The 20,014-nt window shown below is 43.6% G+C and overlaps 1 protein-coding gene across 1 annotated transcript in view; it reads right to left on the reverse strand.

Moving 5' to 3' along the window:
* Positions 1 to 20,014, reverse strand: part of PKHD1 (PKHD1 ciliary IPT domain containing fibrocystin/polyductin) — a 487,578-nt gene that overhangs the window by 441,285 nt on the left and 26,279 nt on the right. The window contains exons 14-21 of the mRNA XM_077752866.1: positions 11,949 to 12,063; positions 10,493 to 10,771; positions 9,143 to 9,232; positions 8,963 to 9,053; positions 7,926 to 8,068; positions 5,418 to 5,548; positions 4,366 to 4,541; positions 1,468 to 1,606 (exon numbers count right to left, since the gene is read on the reverse strand). Coding sequence (XP_077608992.1) covers positions 1,468 to 1,606; positions 4,366 to 4,541; positions 5,418 to 5,548; positions 7,926 to 8,068; positions 8,963 to 9,053; positions 9,143 to 9,232; positions 10,493 to 10,771; positions 11,949 to 12,063 — 1,164 coding nt within the window. The remainder of the gene's footprint in view (positions 1 to 1,467; positions 1,607 to 4,365; positions 4,542 to 5,417; positions 5,549 to 7,925; positions 8,069 to 8,962; positions 9,054 to 9,142; positions 9,233 to 10,492; positions 10,772 to 11,948; positions 12,064 to 20,014) is intronic.

Consider the following 20,014-nt stretch of genomic DNA (forward strand, 5'->3'; position numbering starts at 1 on the left):
CTCTCTCCCCCTTTCTCTCTGCCCCTCTTCACTCTCTCTCTCTCACTCTCTCTCAAAATAAATAAATAAACTTAAAAAAAATATGGATCCACCATGTTAGTAGAGGGATTATGAGTGATTTTGTCTTTTTCTAAGTCTTTTCCGCATTTTCTAACTTTTCAGCAATAAACACACGATTTTATCAATATCATTTGAGAACTACATGTTGATGTACATGACTATAAAGAAATAGAATGACGGTGCCTGTGTTGGGGGACAAAGCTAGCAGAGGCCAGTCCAAGGGGGTCCTATCTTGCTGAGGCGGGAGGCCTCCAGAAGTAGTTAGGGGACTTGAGGAAATCTCAGGAAGTCAGGTCACCAGGACCATTCTATTGTGGACCTGGTCACAGTAACCTAAATTAGCCTCTAGAATTTCTGAATTAAAGCTTTGGCACTTGGAGCACAGGACTGCAACTTGGCTAATATGGCTCCCTGCCCACCCTCCACCACCTGAGCTCTGTCACTCCTTGATTCTATTGATGCTTTTCATTATCTTTCCTACCCGGAAGGCCCTGGAAGGTGAAGTCAAGGAAAACAGACCACAGATTCAAGCTCTCTGCCCCTGTCTTTTATACACCATCCCAAGCATGGAATGAGTAGAACTTGGTTTGGAACATGTTAGAAAAAATATGGAAAGAAAATGTTTAAAGGCAGAGTGTCTCCATTCTTCCAACCTGTTAGGGTTTAAGTGAAAAATTAAAAGAAGGAATTAGAGCATATATGTGTTCCAGGAGTTTGGAGGAGACTGATCCTTAGTTACTTTTTATAAGCTGTGGCTAGACTCTGTTGAGTATTAAGAAGCAACACTTACACTTATGGGGATGAGCACTGAGTGTTATGTGGAAACTAATTTGACAATAAACTATTTGTAAAAAAATAAATAAATTCCCAAACTATATTAAAAAGGCTTTAAAAAAAAAAAAAAAGAAGCAACACTTATGGGCCCCTAGTGCCATCTGGTGGTAAGTGCTTAGAAACAGCTATTTTTATTCCTTAAGAGTATTTCATTTCTCCTTAAACGATTCCGATAAGGTTAATATATGGGAAATGAATGGAGTGAACAGAAAACAGTGGTAATGGGAACCTCCAGACAGCATAAAAATACAACTACTTTAAAACAAATTCACTAGAAATTAGTTCTCAAAGTGTAGTTCCCAGACCAGTAGAATCAGCATTGCCTGGGAGCTCATTAGAAATGCAAATGATCAGTCCCTGCCTCAAACCTACAGTTAGAGATGAAGTGGTTAAGGCCAAGCAAGTTGTGTTGTAACAAGACTCCAGGAGAGTCTGCTGCTGCTTTCCTAACACTGAGAACCATGGCTTTAAGCAACAAATCAGGTAGCTCTTCCTGATAAAAATCCCACCTGTGTCCCCAAAGCCCCACTAACAATCCTAAGAAGAGACAAGTGAGCAAAGACCTCTCCCTACCTGGCAGTGATGAGTGGGAGCTCCTGGGGGCACCCCGCCAACCAGAAGCTTACATTGTAGACTGGAGGGGATCCCGCCACAGAGAACGACTCCACCAGATTGCCACCTGGGCGAGCTGTTCCGGAATCTGCTTGAGAAACTAGAGACCAACGATCGTCAGCAAGCAACTCAAGATGGAGGACCCGGTGTGAGGAAAATCCCAAGTGCAGATATGGAGTTACTTAGATCTCAACACACACTTAAAAAAGCAGAGGTTCCCTACCTATCTGCCACCATGAAAAACAAAGGCAGGAGGCAGTGTTATACCAAAAGGAAAATGGGAGATCATGGTTTAAGGAGATAAAAATGAATTCCATAGCAAAGTTGAATAAGCCCCAACCCAGGCAAACGTCCTTCCCCAGGCTGTTGGAGGCACCCTCACAGAGAGAACTGTTGTTTTGTGGACTGCTACCCCTTCCTTCTTCCCTTTCCAAGGCCACTGGCAGCTCGAGGAATGTACAGCAGGTCCTCTTCAGGAACACTGAGCACACAGGCACATACTGGGGGTACATGAGTGTTCACCCAGAGCAGGGAGTCAGCACGTGTGCAGAAAAAGTGCAAGCTTTAAAACAGACTACTGCACAATCCTGATTTTCTGCTTCCATTAGGTAACCATTTGGCTACTCAACATAACCTCTGGCTCCTCATTTGTAAAGTGGGAATCTTAATACATCAATCTGTATGGCAGGGAGTTTAGTGAGATGGCAGAATTTAAATGACCAGCACAATGTTTTAATATCCTCTTCTCCTGGGTAAAGGACACCTTCTTCCCCAAGACTGTCCCATTGAGACATTGAACAGTATAAAGGCAACATCTTGGCACACCCTATGCTTATTTAGCATAACACCAGCCACACCGCAGGTGCTCAATAAATGTTTATTTTCTCAGCAGGGTATACAGTCATTGAAGGCTTGGCTCTGGTGTCGAGATTCCAATCTCCCCCCATCCCACCTTTGTGATTTGGGACAAGATACTCAAACCCTCTTAGTTTTGGTTTCCTCATCTACAGGGTGGAGATAATAGGACCACATCATGAGGTTCTGAGATCCAAGCGAGAAGTAAATGGTAGGCACCACTAGATAAAAGGACTTTCAAAGAGAAGATTAGGAGAGAGAACATCAAATATGAAGCAGATCAGATAAATCTCAATTAATTATGAATATCGGGCCCAATTGTATAGGGTTCGTCTTGCCTTTAAATAATCCTCAAAGCAAAGTCGTTGCCAGCAGGGAACCTAGGCAAAGTGGGAAAGAGGCAGTTTTACCCAAGCCACCCCTCGCTTCCTGCCTCCCTCTTCACCTCTCCCCTAGTTGGTTCCACATACTGAAGCATTTGATGGCTAAAAGGTGGGGGCAGTGAGAAGGGGCTATGGGGCCTGGGCTTTGGGGGTTTGGAGAGCAGGGAAAGAGAATCCTGTAGATCTGAATTTCCCAGTTGGTGGGTTCAAGCATGTGAAATACTGATCCCCTCAGCACTCCAGGAATCTGGACAGCACTTGGGGGGTTCACCAGGCGCCAGCCAGGTGAATTCCTTAGGCTCCAAGGAATTCAGGTAATTACCCCAGCACACCATGTGATTACCCTATCTAACTGTGCTATAAAATGAACAGCGTTTGAAATACGGAATAACTCAATCTGATCCAGATGCCCCAAAAGCACTTAACCCACCGAAACAGGTGAGAGATGGAATTCTGAGGGGCGCCTGGGTGACTCAGTCAGCTGAGCATCTGACTCTTGATTTTGGCTCAGGTCATGATCTCTCGGTCATGAGATCAAGCCCTATATCAACCTCACACTGCACACTGGGCCTGCTTGAGACTCTCTCTCTCCCCCCACCGCTGCCCCTCCCTCTCTCTAAGAAAAAAAAAAAAAGATGGAATTCAGAGGAGTATCAGAATGATGAGGTTTCAGGGCTGAAAGTGAGTCCTCTTGCCACCCACCCCCAAGCTCTCCTGCCCTCAGCTCTGCAGTTTCAGACAAAAAGAGAAAAGGGAAAGTGAGCAAAAGTTGGAAGCCTGGGAGCCCCGGGCACAGACCGCACCATTCTGTCTTGGCCATGGGATTCTCTCCCACTGGGTGCACATAAACTCAGCCAGCCTCAGTCAGACGCCTGATGAGCTCTTGGTCCCTACGACTAGTGGACAAGCAAAGCCAAAGGAGGTCGCTGTGTCTAAGGGACATCAAGGGGGATTTGATGGTGGAAAGGGTCAGCTGGGCCTGAGCTCTGAATGGTAAGTGGGAGGAATCTGGACGGGCAGAAAGCAGGACAAAGCTGTTCTCATGAAGACATGGCTACTCTCTCCCTTTTACGGAGTCTGCCTTAAAGGGGTAAATGAAACCTTTAGCCCATTTACAGGGCCAGATATGACCTTGTTCCTTCTAGCACTTTGCATGACAGATATTAACTCATAAGGAGAGGAAGAAATCCTGCTGGACTAATAATAGTAGTGGTAATAGTAATAATAATTGCTTATATTTATTAAGCATGTACCATAGTCCAGGACCAGTAGTGACTTAATTACATTATACTTCAGTTAGCTTTCACAGTTATTTCATGAGATAGCGCCTGACTGTGCCCATTTTACAGATGAGGAAACCAAGTTTTTTCAGCATTAAAGTGGTAAAATTGGGGTAAGAGCACAGAAGCAAAAGCAAGCATTGGATAAACAAGAAAAAAAGAATTAGCTATAGAGATATAGGGAACAAAGGTGCACAATCCCAAACCCATCTTCTTTCCAGAACCAAGGCAGACAAGATAGGAAATGTGTTCTCTGCATTAAGAAAAGAGCAGCCTCTAGGAAAAAAGTTTGAGGTTGATGTTTGACAGGCCCCATTGATGAGAGCAGATTCCATACTCACCTGTGATGTTTGTGTCCGCAATAATAATTTCGTCCACATAGAACCCACTCATCTCCTGAGACAAAGGGAGGAGGTCAATCCGATGAACCAGCACAGAGGAGTTTGCCAGAGGCAGCTGGGGATACTCAGGGTGATGCACACAAGACTCCCAGAGGTCAGTGCAGGTGAACTGCCAGCTGAAAAGCCCAGAGGGGAAATGGACCTCTCCATGTGCACCTGCAGCCCTCTCCTGAAGAGCCCAAGTTCACAAACCTGGGGGCCTGGAGACTGTGCAGCCAGGAGAGACACCCCAAGAAGCCCTGTAGCCAAACAGTCCTGTGTGCCCTAAGTACCAGCCTCTCATCCCAGACAAGCTCAGCTCAGCCTGTGTTATCACACAAGTGATGAACACTTCAAGGCAATCATTAATTCATGATGCCCAAGATCAGTAGCATTTTCATATTAAAATATAATGAGGTATCTTAAGCAGGCAGGTCATATGCTAGTTAGGTTATAACCTCAGAGGAAACTAACATTCCTGGACTCAATCAGGTTTAAAACCACTTACAAAACCCTTAAGAGCTATGTGGAAAGAACACAGATAAAGGGATCAAAGATGCAGGAATTTTATTCTGGTCTTTGCTTACTCGCTGTATTATGAACTTTAGTGACTCACAAATTCTCTGGGTCCCATTTCCTCTCATCTATAGTATCAAGCAATGGTCTCTAAAATCTCTTGCAGGAGCACCTGGGGGGCTTAGTCGGTTAAGCTTCTGACTCTTGGTTTTGGCTCAGGTCATGATCTCAGTTTTTGAGTTCAAGCCCCACGTCAGGCTCCGCAGGACAGTGCTCGGGATATTCTCTCTCTCTCTCTCTCTCTCTCTCTCTGCCCCTCGCCCTCGCCCATTTATGCTCCCTCTCTCTCTCAAAAGTAAACATTGAAAAACAAATTTTTTAAATGTCTGAGGCCCAAATTAAGAGATCGTCAGTACCTCATGTGGGCCCCTGACCCCAAGAGAGCTAATGATCCCAGCTGGAAAAATTCCCACCACACCTCCCCATAGACTCACTACCTCTTGGGACTGGTCCCCACAAGACTCCAGTCACAGGTGGTGTTCTTCTTAACGAAGTTTTGAAAGTCAGTTGTGAAAACCACGGTCACCTTCAGGATGGTATTCATGTGGCTTCTGTATGCAATGCACAACTATGGACACCAGAGAAGTACATGAGCTCTGTTAGTGCAAGAAGCAGCCATTCAAGCAACGAGTAGTGAGGAGAGTCACCTCCCTAGGAGCCTGCCTCGTGTTGTGAGAGAGAGAAAGAGACAGAGTCAGTCCAAGTCCTCTCCTCCAGCAGCTTACTAGTCTCAGTAGAAAGACACAGTCAGAATACATTGTCATTAGGGGCGTCTGGGTGGCTCAGTCAGTTAAGCGTCCGACTTCAGCTCAGGTCATGATCTCACAGTTCGTAGGTCTGAGCCCCACACCAGGCTCTGTGCTGACAGCCAACTCAGAGCCTGGAGCCTGTTTCAGATTCTGTGTCTCCCTCTCTCTCTGACCCTCCCCTGCTCACACTGTCTCTCTCTCAGAAATATATAAACATTAAAAAAAAAAAAAAAAAAAGAATACATGGTCATTAAATGCCTACCACCGTGCTAGGCAGTTAGGATTTTAGAGTGTCTCAGTAAGAAAACCCCTATTCTGACCCAGTTACCTGTGCAACCTTGAACAAGTCACTTACCCTCTCTGAGCCTCAGTTCCTTAACTCTAACTCCCTAGCATCCTTGGTTTCTGGGTTCAATAAAATTGTCCCCAGGAGACTTTATAGTCTCCTATAGGATTTTTCCACTGTTGACCTTTTGGACTGGATAATTCCTTTCTGTGAGGAGCCTGTCCTGTCTACTGTGGGATGTTTAGTGACATCCCTAGAAACTAGCCACTGCATGCTTTCCCCCACTTCCCCGGGTGTTACAAACAAAAATGTCTCCATAATTACCACCCTTCCCCAAGGAGGCAAAATTGCCCCTTTGGGAGCCTCCACTGCAGAGGAGAAGCCAGAAGATGACCCATCTAGTTCCAGCTTCCACTGTAGTTGCACTAAGAACAGACTGAAAGCCGAAACCCACCAGAGATGAAATTTTTTTTAAGTTTATTTTTTCATTTATTTTGAGAGAGAACACATGTGCAAGCGGGAGAGGAGTAGAGAGAGAGAGGGGAGAGAGAGAATTCCAAGCAGGCTCTACACTGTCAGCATGAAGACTGACAGGGGGCTCGAACCCATGAACCATGACCTGAGCCAAAATCGAGTCAGACTCTTAACTGACAGAGCCACTCGGGTTTCTCTCAGAGATAGAATTTTGAGGAGTATCCGAGAATGATATGATTTCAGGGCTCTTGCCACCCACCCCCAAGTACTGTCGGGAGTTCGGCCACCCCCTTGGGCTCACTCAGGGGCCCAAAGAGCAAGCAAGCCGCACTTGTTTATGAAAGATGGCAGAGCTTGACACAAAGAATTGCATGAAGTTATTCAAGAAATGTGCCCGTCAATCCATCACTAAACAAGTAACTATAAATAACAGCAACTAGCATTAACTGGGTCCTAACCACTGCACACATTGGTAGATTATCTCATGCAATCTTCACCACAATTCTAGACACTACTACTACCCACTTTACAGAGGAGTAAACTAAAGCAAGACACTGAGGACATACAGGGGAGTAGAGTCAAAATTCAAAACCAGATAGTCTGGAGGTGGCTGTGTGGCTCTGCTGGTTAAGCGTCCAACTGCAGCTAGGTCATGATCTCCCCATTCGTGGGTTTAAGCCCCACATCCGGCTCTGTGCTGACAGCTCAGAGCCTGGAGCCTGCTAAGGATTCTGCGTCTCTCTCTCTCTCTCTCTCTCTCAGCCCTTCCCCCACTCATGCTCTGTCTCTCAAATATAAACAAACATTTAAAAAATTTTTTTAATAAAAATTAGGGGCGCCTGGGTGGCTCAGTCAGTTACGCATCCGACTTCATCTCAGGTCATGATCTCACAGTTTGTGGGCTCGAGTCCCACGTCAGGCTCTGTGCTGACAGCTAGCTCAGAGCCTGGAGCCTGTTTTGGATTCTGTGTCTCCCTCTCTCTCTGACCCTCCCCTGCTCATGCTGTTCAGTCTGTCTGTCTCTCTCTCTCTCTCCCCCTCTCTCTCTCTCAGAAATAAATAAAACATTAAAAAAAATTTTTAATTTTAAATAAAAAATAAAAATTATAAATTATAAAACAAAACGAAATAGATGGTCTGACTACAGAGTCTGCACTCCTACCTAGCAATCAAAGAAAATACTGGAGCATATAAAAACGTCCATAGGTCTCACGGCTAAGACAAAGGCATCTCCATGTAACAGCTAATAAAGGACCAGAGGTATCTGTTCACCACTTGCAACAGCAGCTAAGAAACCTGGACCCTCAGCCCAAAATGCCTTGGACAAATCATGGCAATCACTCCTTCGCGCTCCTACACTGCCAGTCTCAACAGCAGAGAATAACGCCAACCCCTCCCTACCCACTTCACTTTGAAGGCTGCGGTCTGCTACTTACATGTGGGTACTGATCTAACCAGTAGCCCTTGTGGGCGGCCAGGGGTGTTAGCACAAGGTGGCCATGCTGGTGGAGGCTGAATCTCCCACAGAAGGGTTCTGTCCCACTGGTGAGGTTCCCTTCAAAGCTGGAACCTTCTGGGCCTGGATGCAGATAAAACAGGCAGACAGACATAGATGGTGAATAAGACAGAGCTTCCTAATACATGTAGAGGGCACCGTGACAGCAGCCCTTCAGCCCTCGGGTAAGCTGGGCCAGGCTTTGGCTGGAAGGCTTGACGTCTCTCTAAGAGCCCCATTCTGCCTGCCACGGAGCACCAAACATCTATTACCACTTTCTGTGTGTGCCATGACATGAGAAACTGTTGAGCAGCAAAGAGACACGGAGTGTGGAGTGCTGACTGTAATTTAGTTCACCTTAGTATTGTAAAAACATGCCCTCACATTTTTAGAATTTGCTAAGACAACTATTTCATGTAACCACTTCTTTATTTGGATGCAATTCGGGGAGCCTGGGTGGCTCAGTCAGTTAAGTGTCCCACTCTCAGTTTCAGCTCCAGACATGACCTTGCAGTTTTGTGAGTTCGAGCCCCATGTCAGGCTGTTTCAAGTGTGCAGAGCCTGCTTGGGATTCTCTCTCTCCCCACCTCTGTCTCTGGCCCTTCCCTGTTCACAAGGTCTGTCTCTCAAAAATAAATTCAAAAAAATTTTTTTTAATTAAAGAAGATATGCTGTTTTAGGGATTTTGTTCCTGCTTGTATGGCTTGCCCTTCCCCCACTGTGCGGCATGGGTAGTACTTAGCCCGCCTGACAGCCTAGCCTAGGTGGGGAGTGCCTTCTTTTTCTCTGGCACCCACACCAAGGAACTTCCTCCCACACATATAATCACTCTCTTGGACACTCGGGGTCCAAATCCACTTTCCGTATCTTTTCTTGACTCTGGTATCAGGAAATGAAGATTGCTCCCATTTTACATAGAAAGAGAGAAGACCGTGGTGGAGAAGAGAATCGGCATTTGTCAAGCCAAGGACAGCACACCTTGTTCAAATCCAAGCCAGAATAGGATGTTAGCCGAAAGGGGTTCCAGTTTGCATTTGACTGCAAGTAGCTCCTCGATGACTGCTTGAATCTGTTTAAAAAAAAAAAAAAATCAAGAGATTATACAGTGGCCTTAATGACCCCCAACCACCCCAGTCATTACTGAAAAAAGGTTCCCACCTGATGGGCTGTAGCATTTTCAGGGACTGGCTGGCTGGAGACATTGTCCCAAGTAAGGAAGAAGCTCCCTCTGCCAGACACAGTCAGCATCTAAAACATCAAGAGTGACAGGTCTGAGTGACAAATGCTAATTGAGCCAGAAAAACTCGGGATGTATCTCCTCCACTTGCTATCTCCTTTTATTTATAACTTCAATTTTGTCTGAACTCACTATCATCTAGAAACACCTGGGAACCCAAGTGTCATCACCGAATGAAAACGTTCCCATGTCTATCCCCATGTCGTGCATGCCCCTCCTTTGCTGTAGGGTGCCAGACTTAAATGTTCCCACTGAATGGCCCCCTTTCAGCCCTTCTCACCCATTGCTCTCTCCAGGGGGTGGCCTGGTGGGCAGGAGCAGCCACACGGTACACCACACACTCTCAGAGGCTTATTTAGTCTCTGCTTTGCTTATAGCATGTTCCTGGACAGGCACATTATACTTCTGTTATGAAGGAAGATCTAGGGGCACCTGGGTGGCTTACTCGGTTAAGCGTCCGACTTTCGCTTGGGTCATGATCTCGCGGTTCGTGGGTTCGAGCCCCGCGTCGGGCTCTGTGCTGACTGCCAGCTCAGAGCCTGGAGCCTATTTCGGAGTCTGTGTCTCCCTCTCTCTCTGACCCTCCCCTGCTCACGCTGTCTGTCTGTCTGTCTGTCTCTCTCTCTCTCTCCTAGAAATAAATATATTAAAAAAAATAAATTTGAAGGAAGATCTAACCTCATATCACTTGCTCTTTGCTACTTCACTCTGGTTATTTGTGCACATGTTTTACTATTAGACTGTAACCTTTAAAAGCAGAGTCCATAATGACTCATCTGTGTACACCAAAAAGCGAACAACTGAAAGTACACGGAGATCGTTCAACAAAAATATGGGGCACAACTGACAGACCCAAAGGCCTTGACCTTTGCAGAGTAGATGTAGAAAACACTACATATGGGGAAATAGGACCGGATTCTGTAAAAGCAATGGGAGCTTGTGTGGGTACACATATGTGCATGCGTACGTGTGTGTGTGTTTGGAGGACCTGATCTCTACACTGGGGAATACGTTTCCAAGAGAGGATTTACCTGGAACTTAAATTGCTAAAACTAAGACCGTAAGTCAAGTTATATTCATAATAAGACTGCATTTTTTCCTTAGATGTCTTCACGACCCCTATTGGATAGATACCCTATCTCTTGGGCAGCAGAGTTATCACTACAACTCAAGTCTCCTGGCTCCCAGCTAGTGATCCTTCCACTAGGCAAGACTAGTTCCTTCCGGGGGCCGGCCCCTGACTCTAACCCCACAGGACAAGAGACACAAACCTGGATTTCTGGAAGTCTCTGGGCACGGATTCGGATCTGATGCTTCTCCCGGAGGTAAGTGCTGATCACATCCGGGTTCAGCCAGGTGTTGTGGATCTGGACACCAATTCTCATCCCCCTGTTGGGGATTCTCCCACAATGCTCTGCTTCCAGATAGTACCTCGCACCACCAACCAGCTCCAACTTGGGAGTCTTCCGTTGCCAGGTCCCTTCATTCCCATTCTGCTCCCAGCCATCAAACCAGTCAGCAGTACCCACCCTGATGGAGGCCACTTTCACCTGTGGCCCAATAAGCATGTTACAATCAGAACTATGAAGCTTATGGGCATTTTTTTTCCTCAAATAGTAAATGTCTGGACAGCTACGAATATGGTCTTTGGACTGGTCTGCTTTTCCAACAAGCTAGCTCACGCTGGTGTCTGTGGTTGTATATGATTCTCCACTCCTCACTCTATTAAACTGTATTCAGATGAGACTGGATGGGCTATGTATAGAGCAGAAAGAGCCAACCTGAAACCCTGGCTTTACATGATACTATGTAAACTAATTCTAAGCTATTGGAGAAATGTAGAAGGACTTGAGCACATCAGAATCTATAATGTCTCTCTAGCCAATGAGCAAAGCAATTTCATAGAAGCATGTTAATAATTTGAGGGGGGAATGTGGTTCTTTGTCAGTGGCACTAGTGAATTTTGGTTTTTTGTCAGCAGCACATTTTTGAAAGAGAGAGAGAGAAAGCAAGCATGGGCAGGTGAGGGGCAGAGGGAGGGAAAGAGAGAGGAAATCTTTTAAGTGGCTCCATGCCCAGCACAGAGCCCAACGCAAGACTCAATCTCACAAACTGTGAGATCATGACCCGAGTTGAAATCCAGAGCTGGACACTGAACCGACTCAGCCACCCAGGGGCCCCAAGTACCTTTTCTTATTCTTCAAATCTGATCAGGGAATTCCTAAATAAGACTGGCTACATCTCCACCCAAAAATCAGTGCAAAAGGCACAGGTTTTAGAATCAGACAGATAGGAGCTTGAACCCTAAATATGCCTCTTATGACCCAAGAGGACCTGGATGGGCCACTTTCAACCCCCAATTTCCTTATCTGCAAAATGGAGATATACTTAACTCACAGAGATGCTGTGAAGATTAGAGACAAGGTATATAAAGATGTAGCTTAATGCCTGGCTTACAGTAAGTGCTCAATGAATGTGCCAACACATTCAACCAAATTCGTTTTCAACAATTAAAATCATGTCAATTAGATTTCAATTTTTTTAATTAACAAAAAAGAACCTATTCCCCCCACAAACAGACCATTAAAATTCCTGGTTGCTTAGCAGCATGTTACAACCTTCGTAGAATATGAGAGCGTTAGTTTGTGGGGTTTGTTATTTGGGTCTTTTTTTCTAGGAATGAAGGACTGGGGACAAGCAAAAGGAAAGTAAGAGGGAGGTGAATACCTTGGTCTTTGGGTCCTCTGACTGACTGAGGTACAGGGAGGCTTGGTCATCGGCCTGGACCCAAAAAGTGTAGTTATTGGTCTCTGGAGCCAGAAAGAACCCACTGAGTCGTGCTCTGGAAAGCAGAGAAACATAGAGGAGAGAGTAACCAATACCCGAACCACTGATCCAACAAATGGGCGCCCTTGAACTTTGTTTTTCTTTATGGCAATGAGGAAGAAACCCTTGACTTCTGTGCCCTGAAGTGGCCAGAGGACTCTGTAAACAGCTCTTCCTGTGGCACCTGCTAGTCATGCTCTCAATGCATCTCTTCGCAGTGGCCATGACTACCTTTGCAGTCAAGTGTCTTTGAGAAAGTTGTAGCCACAGCACAGGGTTGTCTGGAGGCTTAGCTGAGAGCATTTACTAACAGCCAGTACACGGTACAAACTCAACCAACAGAAATATTATTCTTATTGTTAGAAATAAAGAGATGACCAATCAGAATTTACTCTGACTTGTTCTAGAACCTTGGTTTCTTGTCTCCTGCTCCAACATATCATACTTCATGAGGTATGTTAGATCACCTCTCTGGCTGAAGTCAGTTATTAGCCACGTCACATGTGCACATATGCATAGCTGTAAGTATAAGAGGGCAATCACAAATTAGCAAATGTGTTTCCTGCCGAGTAATCTTACTTGACTTATGGACAACACTTTGTAGTTCTTTATGAAGGATGTAAAGTGATAGACTTAAAACAGCCCCAAACAACATTAAGAGAGGCTTCTATTTTATCTCCCTCATTGTGGACATCAACTTCACAGAAGCAAGTGTTTATATGAGGTTCCACAGACTGGTGTTTCTCTTTAAAATATCTTATTCCTAAGGAGGAAAAAGGATGTGTGCCTAATGTGGCATAGGTGGACTTATGGAGAAATCACATAACTTGAAATCAGAAAAAAAATCAAAGCTTAGTTCTGTTACTTGATAACTGTATAACATTAGATAAAATTCTAACATAAGAAAAACATTTTACCTATCAGGGACTATAGTTCCTCATCTGCACACTAGGCCTATAAATACATCCTCAGCTGTGGCATCTCATGAACTAACTTGTCTTCGAAGGCCTGGAACATAGTAATAAGTCAATATATATCAGTTGAACTGAATAAGGCGATCAGGAGACACACTGGATACACCGTGGAATGTCAGGACATGCTATCTTGCCTTGTTCTCTTGGCTGTATGTGCGCATGACAAGGCTGGTCATTCCTCGAGATAATGACCTTGCTCTTGACCTTCTTTTTTGTTGTTGTTAATGTTCATTCATTTTTGAGAGAGAGGCAGAGGGTCAGAGAGACAGAGAGAGAGCGAGTGGGGAAGCGGCAGAAAGAGAAGACAACACAGAATCTGAAGTAGGTTCCAGGCTCTGAGCAGTCAGCGCAGAGCCCAATGTGGGGCTGGAACTCACAAACCATGAGATCGTGACCTGAGCCAAAGTCAGATGCTTAACTGACGAGCCACCAAGGCTGCCCTTGGCCTTCTAAACCTCCCTGGACATAATGTTGTGTTTAATGTAGGTGATCATTAAATAATTTTTAATTGTTTGAAGGTTTACTAATTAAGTGTTATCTCACAAAAAGAGGAGGGATTTGCTCTGAGTTTACCAAATACCTCAATACCTATAGAGAGTATTTTTCCAATTAAGAATATAATGGCCCACAGAGAAAAGTCAACTGAATTTGTCAACAATTCCAAATTAAAAGACATAATCTACAGCTTTGAAGAAGGTTGCAGGAAATCTTATGAAACACTAAAAAACTATGACCATATTTTTTTAATGTTTCAGATAAAGTCTAGTGACCTTAGTATTAGAGAGAGACATGCTAAGAAAATGTTTAAACTATCTCAATAAATACCAAGAATACTTTCCGAAAAATTTTTTGAAAATAACTACTTTAAAGGTCCATCAAAATAATAGTTTATCAATTAACTAATAAATACACCAATTTAATTTACAATTTTTGAATTGCAGACAGTTCTGAGGGGGGAGGCAAGATGGCGGAGAAGTAGGGAGCTCCGTACCTTTCACTCGCCCCCATCTCTCACACGGAGAAGGCCTGAAGCCATAGGAACCCTTACAGAATCCAGGAGTTTGGGAGGAAGGAGACAGAGCCCGCTGAGAAAACAACCTTATAGCGTGAGTGTGAACTGGGGTAGATAAAAACAGGCCGGGACCAGAGACACTGAGGGAAGGGGAGATCCCCCTTTGTGGGGAGCTGCCGTGAGTCTAGGGAAAAAAAGAGTGGCCAAAACTGCTCAAGACACTGTTCCTGTAGCTGGAGAAGAGAAAACCTCTGCTTGGGACACAGAGGGTCCTGGTTTTCTGCTGTCCAGCTGACCCTAGGCAGGACGCACTTGTCCCAGGAGACCCTGGGGGGAAACTGCTCCCCGCTCACCAGCTCAACCTAGAGGGGACGCAGCAGCACCTGAAGCTGCGCCTTTGTGCTTCTGGCTTGGCTGGACCCCCAAGGGGGCGGCGAGAGGCTTGAAACTGCTCTGAGGGACTCGCCCTTGAGTTTATATTTCAGGCAATTTCAATGGGACATGCGAACTGAGATCTGGAAATAAGGCCTGGCCTGGGATATAGAGCACAGCCCACCTTGGCTGCACCCCTGGCACAGGGAGATCACACCCAAAAGAGTGAGTTGCAACACTTCGTTCAAGAAGGGACTCGGTGCCACCACTTTTCTCCCCACAACCACCAAGGCAGGACCCCTGCAGGTTGCACTGGGCCAAATCATTCCCATCCCCGCTAGAGAGTTGCTCCCCCCCCTTTTTTTTAACCGGAGCCGGGGCAAGACCAACATGGATGCAATGCCCTGATTAATTCTGGTCACTGGCTTGCTTAAACATTCCCATTAAATCCATTCTCTACATGTAAATTCTACACCTACACCGCTACCTTTTTATCTCTTTTTCTCTGGAGTAATCAGACTATACAGTTTCTCTGAGTAGCATCATCATTTCTTTCTCCTCCTCTCCAACCATATTCTCACCCTCTTTCTCTCTTTGAAATAAGTCTCTTAGTCTATCTGCCTGCTCATTTCATTTCCAATTTCGCTTCCTCACCACGCAGTCATTTCTCTCTTTGTATATGCTCTTCCACCAGCACTGCACACACCCGGCTCTTTATTTGTAGCTGGGAAATCTGGTTATACTTTATAGGACAGCTTTAGACTGTTCTTTGTCTATTGGGTTTTTTCTTATTCCTTTTCTTTTCTTTTTTCTTTTTTATGTATTTTTATTTTTATTATTCGCCTTTCCTCCTTCCTCTTTTTTCTTTTTCGTTTTCCCTTTCGGTTTGAGTGTTTGTTGGATTTGTCTGTGCGTTTGTGTGCCTTTGTTCCCTGTGTGTTTGCCTGTTTTCTTTTCCAGGGCTACTTCAAGAAACAAGGCAAAGTACACATGGTGGAGAGTCACAAATACCACTACAGATAGGAAAATAAAATAACCAAGGTCTCAACAAGAGAGACCAAGAGACACCATTCAAAGAACACTTCATGAATGGACAGGCCCTAGACAGTCAAAGAGCCTTCTTTAATACAGCAGTACTCACAGGTGCAGAGTGAATAACAAGCTTTTAAAACTAACAAAAAATAGAAAGCTAACCAAAATTATGAAACAAAAGAGCTCTCCTCCAAAGAAATTCCAGGAAGAATTGACAGCTAAAGAACTGCTCAAAACAGATATAAGCAAAATAACTGAACAAGAGTTTAGAACAATAGTCATAAAATTAATCGCCAGGCTTTAAAAAGGCATGGAAGACATCAGAGAAACTATTACTACAAACTATGGAGCTTAAAAATAGTTGTGATGAATTTAAAAATGCTATAAATGAGATACAAAATAAAATGGAGGTGTCCAAGGCACAGATTGAAGAGGCAGAAAGAATAGGTGAATTAGAAGACACAATTATAGACAAAGAGGAAGCTGAGAAAAAGAGATAAACTGATACAGGAACATTAAAGGGGAGTTCGAGAGCTCAGCAATATAATCAAAGAGTATAATATCCGTATCATAGGAATTCCAGAAGAGGAAGAGAGAGGGAAAGAGGCTGACGGCGTCCTGGAACAAATTATAGCAGAGAACTTCCCCAGTCTGGAGAAGGAAACAGACGTTGCAATCCAAGAGGCACAGAGAACTCCCCTCAGTCATAACTTGAATCGATCTTCTGTACGACATATCATAGTGAACCTGGCAAAATATAGGACAAAGAATTCTGAAAGCAGCTAGGGAGAAAAGGGCCCTAATATACAAAGGGAAACCTATCAGAGTGGTCACAGACCTATCTACTGAAACCTGGCAGGCCAGAAAGGAATGGCAGGATATNTAAACTGATACAGGAACATTAAAGGGGAGTTCGAGAGCTCAGCAATATAATCAAAGAGTATAATATCCGTATCATAGGAATTCCAGAAGAGGAAGAGAGAGGGAAAGAGGCTGACGGCGTCCTGGAACAAATTATAGCAGAGAACTTCCCCAGTCTGGAGAAGGAAACAGACGTTGCAATCCAAGAGGCACAGAGAACTCCCCTCAGTCATAACTTGAATCGATCTTCTGTACGACATATCATAGTGAACCTGGCAAAATATAGGACAAAGAATTCTGAAAGCAGCTAGGGAGAAAAGGGCCCTAATATACAAAGGGAAACCTATCAGAGTGGTCACAGACCTATCTACTGAAACCTGGCAGGCCAGAAAGGAATGGCAGGATATCTTCAATGTGATGAACAGAAAAAATATGCAGCCAAGATTCCTCTATCCAGCAAGCCTGTCACTCAGAATAGAAGGAGAGATAAAAGTCTTTCCCAATAAACAAAAATCGAAAGACTTTGTCACCACTAAACCAGCTATATAAGAAATCCTGAGGGGGACTCTCTGAGGGAAATGTTGCAAGGAACGCAAGATGCTAGAGACACACCACAAACATGAATCCCACAAAGGACACAATGACTCTAAACCCATATATTTCAATAATAACACTGAATGTAAATGGACTAAATGCCCCAATCAAAAGACATAGGATAGCAGAATGGATTAATAAAAAAAATCCATCTATTTGCTGTCTACAAGAAACTCATTTTAGACTGGAGGACACCTTCAGATTGAAAGGAAGGGGATGGAGAGATATATATCATGCTATGGGAAGTCAAAAGAAAGCTGGAGTAGCTATACTTATATCAGACAAACTGGACTTTAAAGACAGTAACAAAGGATGAAGAAGGGCATTATATAATAATTACAGGGTCTATCCATCAGGAAGAACTAACGATTATAAATTTCTACGCACCAAATATGGGAGCACCTAAATATTTAAAACAATCACAAACAGAAATAATCTTATAGATAAGAATGTGCTAATAGTAGGGGACTTTAATACTCCACTTACAGCAATGGATAGTTCAACCAGACAGAAAATCACTAAAGAAACAATAGACTTGAATGACACATTAGACTAGATGGATCTGACAGATATATTCAGAACTCTACATCCAGTGGCCAGGGAATTCACTTTCTTCTCAAGTGTGCATGGCACATTCTCCAAGACAGATCACATACTGGGACATAAAGCAGCCCTCAATAAATGTAAAAGAATTGAGATCATACCATGCACACTGTCAGATCATAATGCTTTGAAACTTGAAATCAATCAGAGGAAGAAGTCTGGAAAACCTCCAAAAACATGGAGGTCAAAGAACACCCTACTAAAGAATGAATGGGCCAATCAGGCAATTAGAGAAGAAATTAAAAAATACATGGAAACAAGTGAAAACGCGAATACAACAATCCAAACTCTATGGGATGCGGCAAAGGCAGTCCTAAGAGGAAAGTGCATTGTACTCCAGGACTATTTCAAGAAATTAGAAAAAGCCCAAGCGCAAAATCTAACAGCACACCTAAGGGAACTAGAGGGAGAGCAACAAGAGCACCCCAAACCCAGTAGGAGAAGAGAAGTAATAAAAATCAGGGCAGAAATAAATATAGAAACCAAAGAAACAGTTGAACAGATCAATGAAACCAAGAGCTGGTTTTTTGAAAAAAACAAACAAATCAACAAACCTCTAGCCAGGCTTCTCAAAAAGAAAAGAGAGAGCACTCAAATAGACAAAAATCATGAATGAAAAAGGACTTATTACAACCAACCCCTCAGAAATACAAGCAATTATCAGGAAATACTATGAAAAATTATATGCCACCACATTAGACAACTTAGAAGAAATGGACAAATTCCTTAACACACACACTACCAAAATTCACACGGGAAGAGATAGAAAACCTGAACAGACCCATAACTAGTGAGGAAATCGAATCAGTTATCAANTAGTTTTCCCCCTGAGATCAGTAACACGACAGGGATATCTACTCTCACCACTGTTGTTTAACATAGTGCTGGAAGCCCTAGCATCAGCCATCAGACAACAAAAGGAAATCAAAGGCATCAGAATTGGCAAAGAAGAAGTCAAACTCTCACTTTTCACAGACCACATGATACTCTACATAGAAAACCCAATAGACTCCACCAGAAGCCTACTAGAACTGAAGCCAAGAATTCAGCAAAGTTGCAGGGTACAAAATCAACGTACAGAAATCAGTTGCATTTTTATACACCAACAATGAAGCAACAGAAAGAGAAATCAATGAACTGATCACATTCACAATTGCACACACAAAAAAACCATAAAATACCTCGGAATAAACCTAACCAAGGATACAAGAGATCTGTATGATGAAAACTATAGAAAACTTATGAAGGTAATTGAAGAAGACACAAAGAAATGGAAAAACATTCCATGCTCATGGATTGGAAGAATAACTATAGTTAAAATGTCATTAGTACCCAAAGCAATCTACACATTCAATGCAATCCCAATCAAAGCTGCACCAGCATTCTTCTCAAAACTAGAACAAACTATCCTAAAATTTGTTTGGAACCACAAAAGACCCCAAATAGCCAAAGTAAAATTGAAGAAGAAAACCAAAACGGGAGGCATCACCATCCCAGACTTAAGCCTCTACTACAAAGCTGTCATCATCAAGACAGTATGGTGTTGGCACAAAAACAGACACAGAGATCAATGTAATAGAATTGAGAACTCAGATTTGGACCCAAAAGTGTACAGTCAACTAATCTTTGTCAAAGCAGGAAAGAATATCCAATGGAAAAAAGACAGCCTCTTTAACAGATAGAGCTGGGAGAACTGGACAGCAACATGCAGAATGAAACTAGATCATTTTCTCACACCATATACAAAAATAAACTCAAAATGGATAGAGGACCTAAACGTGAGACAGGAAACAACCGGAACCCTAGAGGAGAAAGCAGGAAACAACCCCCTTGACCTCAAACACAGCAATTTCTTGCTTTACACATCCCCAGGGGCACGGGAATCAAGAGCAAAAATGAACTATTTGGACCTCATCAAGATTAANAAATATTCTTTTGTATTTTGAGGTGATCTCTCTTCTTAACACCCCCACACACACTGAATATAGCTGAAAGGTTTTCCTTTGAACATTATTGACACTTCTTAAAAACTATGATAAAGATGTATCATTATGTGCCACAAGGGACCACAGCAATTGCCACTTTAAAACTATACATTGGTGGTTAAGTACCCAGTTAGTAAGGCTTCTGGCCCAAGAGACTACTCTGTTCACAGATTTTCTTTCCTACTTGGCGTCTTTGATGTCTGAGATTCCCTGAACAGGGAACAAAGTCTTTCATTCCACAATGGAGTTGAAATTTAAAATGGCCAAATTCTTGGAGGAAGTCATGGACTGACTGGAATTCATGTTCAGGGGTCATGATCAACCTCTTTGAGAGGAGGTTTGAAACGAGAAGAGACCCATCACACCGTAAAGGATCCATTCCTCTACATATACACTGAGGGCCCACTAAGGAAACAGTGTGTCTAATCAATTCTCAACTTTTTCTATTTTTTTATAGGTTTTTATTTATTTCTAGGAGAGAGAGAGAGACAGCGTGAGCAGGGGAGGGTCAGAGAGGGAGGGAATCACAGACTG

This window comes from Crocuta crocuta, unplaced genomic scaffold (genome assembly GCF_008692635.1).
Source record: "Crocuta crocuta isolate KB4526 unplaced genomic scaffold, BGI_CrCroc_1.0 scaffold291, whole genome shotgun sequence".
NCBI classification, from domain to species: domain Eukaryota; kingdom Metazoa; phylum Chordata; class Mammalia; order Carnivora; family Hyaenidae; genus Crocuta; species Crocuta crocuta.